Consider the following 11,869-nt stretch of genomic DNA (forward strand, 5'->3'; position numbering starts at 1 on the left):
CAAGGGGAACAGAGGGCAGGGCCCGGGGAGCAGCAGTGCCTGGCAGAGCCACCCCTTCCCCTCCACAGGGCCTGTCCCGCCTCACTCACTGCCCGCAGGAGCTGTGGGACTCTGGCACTGGCTATTTAGCTGCAGTCAGACAGAACTGCACTGCTTCCCTTGTAGTACTTCACCAAGAAACTGTAAATAGAGAAGTGCCCATCTTATGTCTGAGGCATGTCCCAGATTGCAAAGGTAGTGTTAAAAACACCCGCCTGAGGAGTGTCAGGGAAAAGAACGTGGGGAACAAAGCAAAACCCTGGACTTCCATCTAGTTTGTGCAATTTTCCAGCTGACTTTCCTCTGGGTCTTCTCGCTTTACAATGATTTGTGGTATTTAGGATTGGATGTCAATGGTTTTCTGCACAGCCCAGCTACTCCATCGCTGGAACCTTGCCATGGTCAGAGGAAGGATGGTGAGGCCCAGTTAGTCATCCCAGTATCACCAAGCAAGTCTCTCCAAGGACACCTGCTCACTGGGAAGCTGAAGCAAGTTATCTACCCTCTTTTAATCTTCAGCAGCCCAGAGGATGCTTAACAGGGCAGCAGCAACAAATAAGCTTGTACTTCACATGATATTTAATACAATTTTGTCCAAATCCTAATAATTCTTCCCTCTCACCCATTACAGTCCTATGCTCGTCCTACTCATCCGTTTTGAGAACTATATTTAAAGTAACTAAAGGAAGGTTCTGGATTGATGCCACTGGAACATTCACCGATAAATCAGTTTTCCTCTGTCATCAAGTAAGGCTGCTGGGTTGTGCTTTACACCAACGCTCAGGAGACCCTGTGAAAGGTGCTTAATGCAAGCAAATTCATAGACACCGTACAGCAGGGACCTTATGGGGAGTTTCCACCGAGGTCTGCATTTCCAGCTGAAAAATCTCAGAGGTCTACTAATTGTCCATGCTGAAAAACACTGGCACGGAGTTTAAGGCAGCAATGTGATTTAGCTGCCAGTGCTTTGCGCTAATACAAATCCCCATCTTGGGCTTGAATTCTGAGCTGTAGATGATGGAAACGGCTCCAGGGGACACAGTCTGTCTGCGAGAGCCGCTCACTCTGCAAATGTAATTGCTTCAAATATAAGTCCCCCATGCAGAGCTACACGGCCATGAGAAACCTTGGAGGAAAGTCTCAAGTATTTCATTGGGAAAGTTCAGTCAGTAATGAGGAATGTCAGATTTCTATGTACTCCCTCGTCTAAGAAAAAAGACAATTTTCCCCCTTACATCAGGAGGTGGTTTGGTGATGCTGGAATGAGATTTCATTTGAAGGGGATGTCCACGCTACCAGAAATCTATCTGGAACAAAGGAAATGAGAGGCCTCAGTCCCTTTCTCCTGAAAAATCACTCTGAAAGGTGCGTTATTTCCTAAATGATTCAATTCCTTCAAGGTAACATATAATGACTTTATAATGGCACAGTGATTGTGGCCTATTTCTCCATGGAAAGGAAGGGTAACTAGGTCACAGAGAAACAGAAATGAAAAGGCATTCAAGGCACAAAATCACAAAAATATTTCCAAGCTGCCTCAGCAGGAGAAATGGCTCTCTGCCTGTTGTTTACAGCCCAGGTTTTCAGCACTCCTACCCCAACGCACTGGGGTAGCAGGAAGGGTGGGGTTTCGCTTCATGACCCTGGGAATGCCTTTGGCTCAGACCTCAGTACAAAAAAGCCCACTCTCATTTTGCGGGCCAAGCACGTTGCTGTGCCTGAAAGGGGACCCATGGGAGCACCATTTTCTGCCACCGTTTCCTCTTCCCAGCACGGCTGTGACGGAGGCGGGAGCTGACCTCGGGCGCCCCACTGTCTCAGCAAGGCCGGCTGAGGCTTTGTGTCTCCTTCACACCAGCACGGTCAGCACAAAGGGGCTGTGCTCACCTGCCTGCTGTGTCTTCCCTTGTCTCACTGCTGTCTTAGTCTTAATCAATAAATAGGTAAGATCACCTCTTGTATTCTTTCAGAACATATTCAACATCAAGGAATACCACCTGCAGCAATAATCTGCCTCCAGGGACTCACTAACTAGAGAGCTTCCTTGAGTGCCCACACAGGTGCATTTGTGCAGGCAGATACTACATTTTCCCAGAGAAGGTGGCACTTCTGATCCTCATTCCTATTCATCTCAGGGGCCAAACTCACTAACTCCAGAGAGAACAAGACCAGTCCCCTGAGATATACTCTAAGCAAAGAAAAAAAGAGCGTGAAGCTCATACAGGCACGTACTTCCTTGGCCGTGCTGCCAATACTAACTGCCAAAGTTCTATCAAACCCTTCCTGGCAATAAGTCCCGACGTGCTGAAGCTGCCACTGGGATCATTACATCAAGATGCACAGACTGCACGAGGGATGGGCTAGTGCCCAGGAGGGGATGCTTTGGGATTTAAAAAATGAAGTAGCATTTTTAATTACTTTTGCCTTCTCGCACGATTTTTCATTAAGTCTGCAAATACTGGGTCACAGTTTCTGCCCATCACATTGGCAGTTGCAACAGATACTCTTGTCACTTTGTTTTTTCTTCTGCATTTAGGACTTTCTGGAATACAGTAACCGAGGGAAATGCTGCTGGTTTTACCACCAAACGTCACTGCCTCTCTGGGAATAGCTGGGGAGTAATGCAGCTAAATCTGTCCGAGCTCCCACGTATTTCCACCCCCTTTCCAGGCACAGTGGCACAGTTTAACAAACCTGCTGGTGGCCCAGGAGGGCAATGAGGTGACTGATCTCTCAGAAAGGGAACTGGCTATGTGTGGCTGGATGGAGCTGCTGGGAGATTTAGCAAGGCCAGCAAGTCAGAAATGGGGAGGGAAGCGGGTGGCAGCTTGAGATGAAGACTGTGGCTGTGCTGAAGGATTGAGAAATGAGAGAAAAGGAGCGGGAAGGGAACTATTCCCTTGGGGGATGAGGCACCTGGGGACTTGCTGAGCAGAAAGCTCGAGTGAGAGTCAGAACAGAAGCCCCTTTGTAAGTCAAGAGGTTGCGGTGTAAGAGGAATCCTATTCTCTGCTCACCTTGGCTTTGTTGTCCATGGTAACGGCCAGCTGCATCCTCTTCCCCATCCTGAACGTGAACATATGATCTGCTTCCTCCTCCTCCTCCTCCTCCTCACTGCCAATGCCGAACCCAGGGCTTGTAGGACAGGGACTCCCCCATTTCTCACTCACCACCCTTTTGTCCTGGAAAGTGAATCACTTCTGTTAGCAAATCCAGGCCCCTCGGCTCACCAGTGGGATTCCCTTCCCCAAACACACCTGCACGCGCACAGGGAGGCCAGCTACCGAAAGGCAGGCCTTGCCCTGAGGACGCTCGCTGTGCCCGGCGCGGTGCCGTGACATTCCTAGGGAACAAGGGGCTCGTTGTCTGCTCAGCAGCGAAACCCACAATTACAGCGGGTTTGGAAAATCCTTTGCACTTACAAATCTGACATTTCAGACTAAAATGTCAGAGTTATGGGAAACAAATGTCATCCTCCTCTCTTTCTGCAGCACTCTGAGTTAGATCGGGAAAGCCTAAGTCCTGATGGAGATGGCCTGGGAAGCCAAGTGGATGGCTCCTGAGGGTGGTGCTCACCATCGAGAGGGCTGGGCTATCTTGTCCATAGTGTTCAGTCTGGGTAATTGCATCTTTCAGGTCCTGTATGAGAGAAAAATGTGTGCAACAGCGCACCTGCGGAGCAAAGCGAGGGCCGGGGCGTGGCTAAGAAGCGAGCCGTGCGCTGGCCTGGATCTAACAGCCCAGGAGCACTGACTGCACGCAAGGAGGGTGGGCTGGCTCCGCGAGCTCCGCGCGAGCTCTGGCAGAGGACTTCGCCCAGGGGTTAAAGTGGGACTGGCCAGGTGGTTCACCAAGCCCCGCACTGCCGGGAGGGGTGGACAGAGCTTGTCAGACACAGATTTGGCCCAGTTAGGAAGGGAGCGTGGGACTTGCAGGCTTTGCGCCAGCTGTGGGAAGCCCCATAGCAACCAAGGGCTACTTGCTTTGACCACAACTTTGCCCAGCCTACGGGCACTCTCAGAGGCACTCCGGATGCCCCCAGTGACACACATCCACCTGCCTATGTTTCTGCAGTGATGCTGACACCTGGGACCCGTCCAGAGCCAAATGTGCCTGTTCACACATTCATTCATTCGCCTATGAATTTGTAGTTCCGCGGGCCTGGGTACAGGTGCCTTGGGCATGGCTGGAAATTCATGTGCATCGACTAAAATCACACTGAGCACACACCTCTGCAGAATTTTCACATCTGTTTGCAAGGGCTTAGGAGCCCTATGCCTGGCCGAGCTTTGCTGTGGAGGCTACTGCTTTCAGAACTGTCACTTTGCTGAGGTAGGACTGGAGTGAGAGCTGGCCTGTGGTGAAGGAGAGGCAGCACTTACGTTGTGAGCTTTGGTGATGGTAATAGTGAGTCCATCCTGCTTGGGTCTCCGGGAGGTAACAGCCATTCCCTCCTGCTCAGCTCGCTTTTTGTCCTCTTCGATTTCCTGAAACATAAATACCCTTATCATCAGTATGTACCTGGATGCCTACAGATGTTGTCCATTTTCCTGTTTAGGATTTCTCCTAAATGGACCCACCTCCACCTCTAAGAGGGAGTGGACCAACTCATGTCCAACATGTGTGCCCTTGGGAGGGGTCACAGGCAGCTCTGACCTGCATTACCTGTCCCTGTGGCACAGGGTAAATCTCGTATTGGCTCAGAGTGTCCCCCTGGTCTCAGCACACGTAGTGGGAAGCAAGCCCAGAGCATGGGGGGTGCTTCCTGACCGGCAGGGAGATGATGGGTTTGAGGTTCGGGAAGGATTGGGTGTAGGACCTGTGGAGAGGCTGGAAGACACACCGGGCCTGCAGAAAGGGAGGGCCGTGCTCAGGAGCTGTGGTCCCTATGCCACTCTGGGGCCAGGGCATCATCTGTGGCCAAGGGAAGGTGGCTGAGATCTGACTATCTACTAGGCAGCTTCTTCCAGAAGTCAGATGGTGGAGGCAGGTGGGCAGCATTTCATATGGGGTAAGAGTTCCTCTCCCCCAGCTGCCCATGGCTTTCAACCCTTCCCAGAGCTTTCCACTACGTACCACTTTTTGCTGCCACCAGAAAAGGTCCAAAATGGCTCCTGTGGTATCAAAGGAAATGTCTTCTGAGCAAGACCCAGCCCAGAGCACCACTCCGTCTCTCAGCTCTGGACCCAAGACACAAAGCCTGCTCTGGGTTTCCGGGTTTTCAGCACAGCTCTCTGCCAAACTCGAGACTGCCCACCCAGCCAGCAAATGTTAAAGAGCCCCTAAAGCCAAGTGGCCTCGGGCACAGGCAGGAGAAGGTCCCGGACAAGCCAAGGGGGACCCTTCTGCCAGGAGTACCCCCAGGCTGTCCTGCTCTGCACTGCCCTACGCAGGCACCCACGGAGAAGGGTAAACAAATCCGCAGGGAGAGCTCTGGGTCACCACAGCATCCCCCAAACCAGCTCACACAAGCCAGGCTGGGTATCTCCTCCAGGCTGCTGGGTAGACTCTCTTGGCCAAGGCAGGACAAAAAAACAGCTGGAGGCCTTCCTCCTAATTCAGAGGGTAACCAGCAGGCTGCTAAAGCCTTGATTTGCCTTCATCTTCCTTTTTTTTCATGGCACCATTTTTGGAGATCTCTGTGCTCCACGGAAACACTGGGACCAGTGAGGATAGAGCTTCAACCCATACCCCTGCCCTGGTAGGGAAGATAAACCTATCAAACATCTTGAGGATGCAACCTCCTGTGCATCCAAGAGGATAAGCATGAGGCACTGGGAAGGACAGACGAGAAAAAAAGTCAGGGAAGTAGAAGGTGAAGGGGCAGGAAAGGTGTGATGCAGGTAGAGGAAGACGGTAGGGTGAGAAGAGATGCTGCAGCAGCAAGGCAAGCGCCAGCAAGCTGCTTTCCAGTGCAATTCAGGAGCTGGAGCTAAAGGCAGAGCTCTGCCCACCCACTCCGAATCCCTTCTGATGTAAAAACTGTATTTGTATAACAAAGTCACTCCAACACTGTTGACCATTTTCATTACACTGGGAGCTGAGGACTCCAAAACAGAGCTGGCAAAGGTAAGAACCTGCAGACTTACCTGGTATCGTCGTATGAGTGCTTCATTCTTTTTCCGCAAAGCCAGTATTTTCTTATCGAGTTCAACATCCTTCTGCTCTTTCTTCCTTAACACTGCATCATCCACAGCAGCATCCTGAAAACAGGAGCAAAACAGTCATCACACCAACAGGACAAAACCCGCTCCTCCTGTTGAGATGGTGTGGGAAGTGGAAGAGTCCTTCCCCACCATTTCTCCCCTTGGTCCTCCATTAAAAAGAATACTGTATCTTGTAAACTGAGTTTTTCCTGACAGAACTGACCTTTTATTTTCCTACGATTTTTTTTCAGCAATGAGGTAGTTAGAGGAAAAGCTGATGTCCCAGTTTGATGGCTGTCAGTAGGCTCCAGAGTTAACACACTGCTTAGCTGCATGCAGTAAATGACACCTCTCCCTGCTGTTGGTGCAGGTGTTCCCAAGCACATCAGTTCCCCTCCATTTACATTCAGAGAGCACCTTGGTTACCACCGGGGATAATGAATTGGATTTTTTAAATTCTACTGACAGCAGTGTCTAGCAAAAATTAATGCTGATGAGCATCAACTCACTGCAGCAAGCTGATCCATATCGTCTAGACTCTGCCCGGTGTTTGCATGAAGAGCAAGGTGGCAAGGCTGAGATCTCCAAGGCACTACAGGTTTATTTTTAAACAGCGTTTTTGTGCTCTCCTTATCAGCATGGCATCTGCATGCTGCAGAGATCTCATATTCCCACTCCTTCATTCACACAGAGAGCTGGGTAAGACAAAGTGAGACTGAGGAGGGGAGGAAAGGAACCCCAAATCTCTGAGCAGCCATCGCACGTCTGGGTACCTCTTCTGCTGACATGGCAACTCTAAGCACCACCAGGCTACCCCCCAGCCCGCCTTTGCCGTTTGGCCCTGTGCAGTAAATCTGCTGCAGGGGCACTGCAGCAAATCCAGCTGCATCCAGCAAATCCATATTGCCCACAGCGCCAGGAAAGTTTGGAGGAATCGAGAAACAAATGGAACAAAAACGTCGCCCATCTCGCTACAACCAGATGTTGCTCCTGCGGGCGATTCACAGGGTTGTGCCCCTCTGAAGCGGAAACAGCCAGCATGTGGTGGAAAGGCACGGTGACGGTCCCCAGGGGCTGGAAAAGAGGTGCCAGCGTCCTCTGGGGCCAGGGTGGTGAAACAATCCTGGCCCCCTCCTCGCCCTAGACCTGTCGGGGTCTCTGGGGCTGGTATCAGACCCTGATCCAGGGCACCTCAGACCCCGGCTGTACCCCGGGGGCCGGGAGAGGGACCTGTCTGGGGCAAAGCTGCACCCCACCCTCAACCCCAGCCTCCCAAACCCTTCCAGCCTCAGCCCAGCGCTGACCTGATGGCTGCTGTAAGCCTGGTCCTAAAACCAGTTGCATGAGTATAGTGGGGATAACTGGTGAGGTTTCAGTAGCGGGGGATAGGCTGTGGGGTGACCTGTGAGGGGACTGAGGAGGCGGAGGAGGAGGAGGAGGAGGAGGAGGAGTAGGAGGAGGAGGAGGACAAGGAGGAGGAGGAGGGGGAGGAGTAGAGGCCCACCTGAGTGGGGACACCAGAGCAGCTGCTGCCGGTGGGGGAGCCTCCAGGCACAGACCCCATCACTGGAGCTGCCCTCGCCTTGACGAAGGGAGAGGATGCCCCGTGCTAAGTGGGGCAGAGAACAAAAACATGGGGGTGAGCGGTGCTGGGACGGAAGCAGGGGTGTTTTTCCTAAGGGGGTGTTTGGTTTTATTTTTCTTTAAAACCAGTATCAATTGTTAATAAATGGTTGATAGGCAAATAAAATTCCCTGAAACAATCAAGTGGTTTTGCTCACGATGCATGGGCAAGGCATGTTTTTTGCCCATCCCTGTTGGCTTCCTATCAAATTCCTCATAAAAATACAAAGACCTTCAAGACAACTGTCCTTTTCCCCATTTTCACGGGAGTGAATCACCGCCACCTCCCTGCGAGTATTTCTGCTGCCCTCGCTTCTCCAGGGCCAACAGCTCCCGGCTGTGCCCATCCCAAGGGCAAAATCCCCAGAAGCATCCCCTGCTGCAGGCTCTGGAGCATTCAAGGCTGGGAAGAGCTTCTGCAGAGGCAGGAGGGGGTTTTCCTTCATTAATCATGACATAACAGGTGTGACCTCCTTCAGGGAAGGATCCGTCAGGGGCCAGCCACAGCAGCTGGGGACACGGGATCTGGGTCTGACACCCGCCATGCCCTGGGAGCCTTCATGCCGGAGGTGACTCAGGCAGCCAGGCTCCCCAGGGTCCAGCCTCCAGCGGTAGCCAACGGGCTTGCAAAGCCCTTCTCCTGGGAAGGAAGGGTTTCTCTCACAGACCTCAGGTGCCTTTTGCCTGGTCCTAAGTAGGTCACCAGAGGAAAAACTGGAGCAGTGGAGGTCTGGTGGAGGGGATGGAGGGGTGCTGTCAAACACAGTCCTTCTTAAACTGAGCCAACACGCAGTGAAAGCCCAAGGCTTGACAGCAAAGAGTAAAACCACAGATGTGGTAGCCCAGGGGAGGGAAAGCCTTTGACTCTGCTCTGTGTTCCCAGTTTGTGAACTCTATCCAGTGATATACAGGGGCTCCTGCCTCCTGAAGATCTATGTGTTTATAGTGTGCCAGTGCATCAAACGAGGCACAATTAAGGTGCTGGGAACCTGAGCTTTGATTTTTGTGTGTCATGTAGCATTTTGTCAGGATGGGGATATCCTGCCCATTTGAAAGCACAAGATTTTAGCTGAGCTGCAGGAATTACTTCCTTAACACAAGAAGGTTTTCAGCTACCTGGGAGGTGGACACCGAGTAAGAATGTGGGCATGTTTGATCAGCTGGCCCTTCAGAAAATAATTCTAGGTAGTGCGTGGGAATACAGTCAGGGGTTAGCACCACTGCTGTTCCAAAAGCATCACAGGCCTCCCGGGAACCAGGGCTGCAAATCATCCCGTGTGCCCAGCCAGAGCTCGCCTTCAAAGGAAGGGATCCAGCTGCTGAATCACCGCACATCCCTGCAATGCTCAGTCTTCCTTTCCAGGGCTTTACATGAAAAAAACCCCAAAGCTAATGACATCTCAGCTCCCGTCAGGCAAATCTGTGCTTGATCTGCAAAGAACAGGGCCACGGATGGGGGGAGAAGTCTGCGTACGTAATGTTCTTTGGTGAAAAGGGACTAAAGGTTGAAAATGTGATAGCATCACAGAGGAGGTGGGCTGGATGTCAGAAACCAGAGAGGGCAGAGGCAGGGGAACCAGTTTGCTAAAGCAGATCTCAGATCTGCCCAAGCGCATCTTCACTCACCTCCCCAGTGAGGGGTATTTTATTGGTGCTGATTTACCAGCCCTTGCCGAGGGCTGCTCTGCCAGGACACAGGCACGCATTTGTGTTCAGGTGGAACAACAGGGACATTTAAACCGCCTCCACACGCTCTCCTGCTGGACAATGGGATTTTGTCAAGGTCTGTGGGAGAACGAAACACGTTTTTCCATTGCCATCAATCAACCGGCTACGCGACAGGTGAGTAGACTGTATATGTGGGTGGATACACTTTCATGGCCATTTTGCAAGGCTGATTAAAGCCGAATTCAGTGTTTACCTGAACAGAAGCTATTCTCTGAGCACTAAATTGGCAGGTTTGCTGTTTGCCAAGTGCTGGGGTGTTGGCTGCTTGAGGGTGGGATCAAAGTGGTGTATGCCCTCAAACACACCCCTTTCATCTTCCAATTCCTTTGAAGGGGCATTGACAGAGCTGCCGGCTCAGGAAGAATTTAAAAATTCCTGCAGAGATTGTATTTGTGCTCTTCTCTTTTCAAAGGCAAAAGATGGAAAGGACCTGTCAGGCCGTCCTCCCTCTCTGCGCAGGACTGCACATTTGTCAGCATTTTGTCTACGTTGCAACACAGCTTGTGCTGGGGGGAGGGGGGGTCTTTCCATTTCCAGCTGGAAACAAGTCACTGGGAGGAAAGTTTTGCTGGTATTCAGCACTTCTCCCCTTTATTAATGAACCCATTAAGGTATTTCTCTCTGCACAATCTGGGGAGCTGCACATGAGAGCGGTCCACTGCCCGCACACCCTGAGGCCACAGAGCAGCCTCACTGCATGCAGAAGCGCGGAGCAGCGTTTGGAGCCCACGCACCGGCTCGCAGGGGCTCACCCATTGTACGGTTCAGCCAAGTCAGCGTTTGCTCATCAGCCGCTGCTGCGAGCCAGCCACTAACAGGGGGACGTGCCCTCTCCTCCGCTTCTGGAACCAACCCGCCGCCCCAGCCCATGCTGAAGCTGATGCCCAGGATGAAAAGTGGCTACACCGTGCCCTCCCCGGAGTAAAGCTCTTCCGGGGAGCCAAGGTGCCCGTATGTCACAGCGATGGGAGAATTATAAATGGCTTTGGCAGAACAAACGTGCGATGGCTTTGAATCAGAAAGCAGCCGAGCCCGATGCCTCCTAGATGGCAAGGCAGAGCGAGGAAGCTGCAGAACGAGAGGCCTCTTTCTCTCACAAATAAAACTGTCACAAAAGGAGAAATGGAGAGCTAGCGGCTTCGTGCTTCAATTAAATGACGACATCTCGTTCTGTCATACCCCCACTCCTAAGTGGCACACACACTTGCTACGCAGCTCATCGGGGGCTGGAGGGACGCCTCGCTCCAGACTGTCTCTGCGTGCAGTGTTTTCCCGCATACTTCTACGATCGCCTGCTTCTACAGTGAGAGACCTTGGAGGCAGCAGGGTTGGAAAAGCGAGAAAGACAGAAGGTGGGGGGGAGGGAAGAGGAGAGTGGAGCGGGGCCCTGAGCTAACACGCTTCTGCGTAAGCAAATGCATCCGCTCTTTTTAAGAAATATCCTCTGGCTTGACAGCTGCCGCTGAAACCCTTGCCGGGATAGGCACCATCCAGCATTCTCTGGGTTTCTGTTTGCTGTCTGTCCCAGCCTCCCACCCTCCCGGGAGGCACATTGTCCTGAGCCAGCCACCGCAACCTGCCCCGGCGACGGACGTGCAAACCCCGGCACCCAAAACCCACACACACACCCCCAACACCCCCCCGCCGACACAGTACGGCTTGTTTGCTCCCTGTGCGTGCTGGCAGCCAGGCGAGGAAAAAAAACAACAAAGCGACAATCACCAAAAGGCCACCCTGAAGGAAGCGAGTGCGAGTCCTTCCATGGGCTTTTTGGGTGAGGGACCCCACCGCCCCGTGCCCCTCCCAGGCCCCACAAAGGCAGCACTCACAGCTCGGTGCATGTTGGACATCGGCGGCGAAGCCCAGCGGATTCCAGAGCAGAGCTAAAAGAGGAGAGCCATCAGACGGCCTTTCTCAGCACTGGTTGCACAGCATACAAGATCATGTTTTGATTACAAAAGCCTTGTCTGGGCTCCCAGCCAAGAGCACTGGCTGCCTAATATACCAAGCACAGACAGGGTTTTGAGTGCCTGTGTCCTCCTCTCCAATCTCACTCTCTTTTTAAAAGAAACACTCCCCCTTTTCCCCCCTCCTGACTCCTTTTAACTTCCTGATGCCACAAGCCCTCGTTCAAAGTGGGAAAAGCCAGGCGAACAATGAAAAATGGATCAGGCAAACAGCTTGACTTCACTTCGTGGCCATTCACGGGGTCGTGTTATTTGTTATGCATGGCTAGTTGCACGCCTGGCAGGGGATCGGGAAAGTATCTGGGGTCCTGAATGTCTTGTGAGTGCGCGTATGTGCATGAGCCTTCAGGGGAAAACAAGTGCCAG

General features: G+C 52.3%; 1 protein-coding gene across 3 annotated transcripts in view; it reads right to left on the reverse strand.

Moving 5' to 3' along the window:
- Positions 1-11,555, reverse strand: part of CCDC9B (coiled-coil domain containing 9B) — a 49,199-nt gene extending 37,644 nt beyond the window's left edge. For 2 of the 3 annotated variants that reach the window (XM_074842586.1, XM_074842585.1), the window contains exons 1-5: positions 11,366-11,555; positions 6,129-6,242; positions 4,422-4,526; positions 3,616-3,678; positions 3,057-3,221 (exon numbers count right to left, since the gene is read on the reverse strand). In XM_074842586.1, coding sequence (XP_074698687.1) covers positions 3,057-3,221; positions 3,616-3,678; positions 4,422-4,526; positions 6,129-6,242; positions 11,366-11,386 — 468 coding nt within the window. In that variant the 5' untranslated portion in view covers positions 11,387-11,555. The remainder of the gene's footprint in view (positions 1-3,056; positions 3,222-3,615; positions 3,679-4,421; positions 4,527-6,128; positions 6,243-11,365) is intronic. The other variant, XM_074842587.1, reaches the window with a different exon arrangement.
- Between the last annotated feature and the right edge of the window lie 314 nt (positions 11,556-11,869).

This window comes from Strix aluco, chromosome 16 (genome assembly GCF_031877795.1).
Source record: "Strix aluco isolate bStrAlu1 chromosome 16, bStrAlu1.hap1, whole genome shotgun sequence".
NCBI lineage: Eukaryota > Metazoa > Chordata > Aves > Strigiformes > Strigidae > Strix > Strix aluco.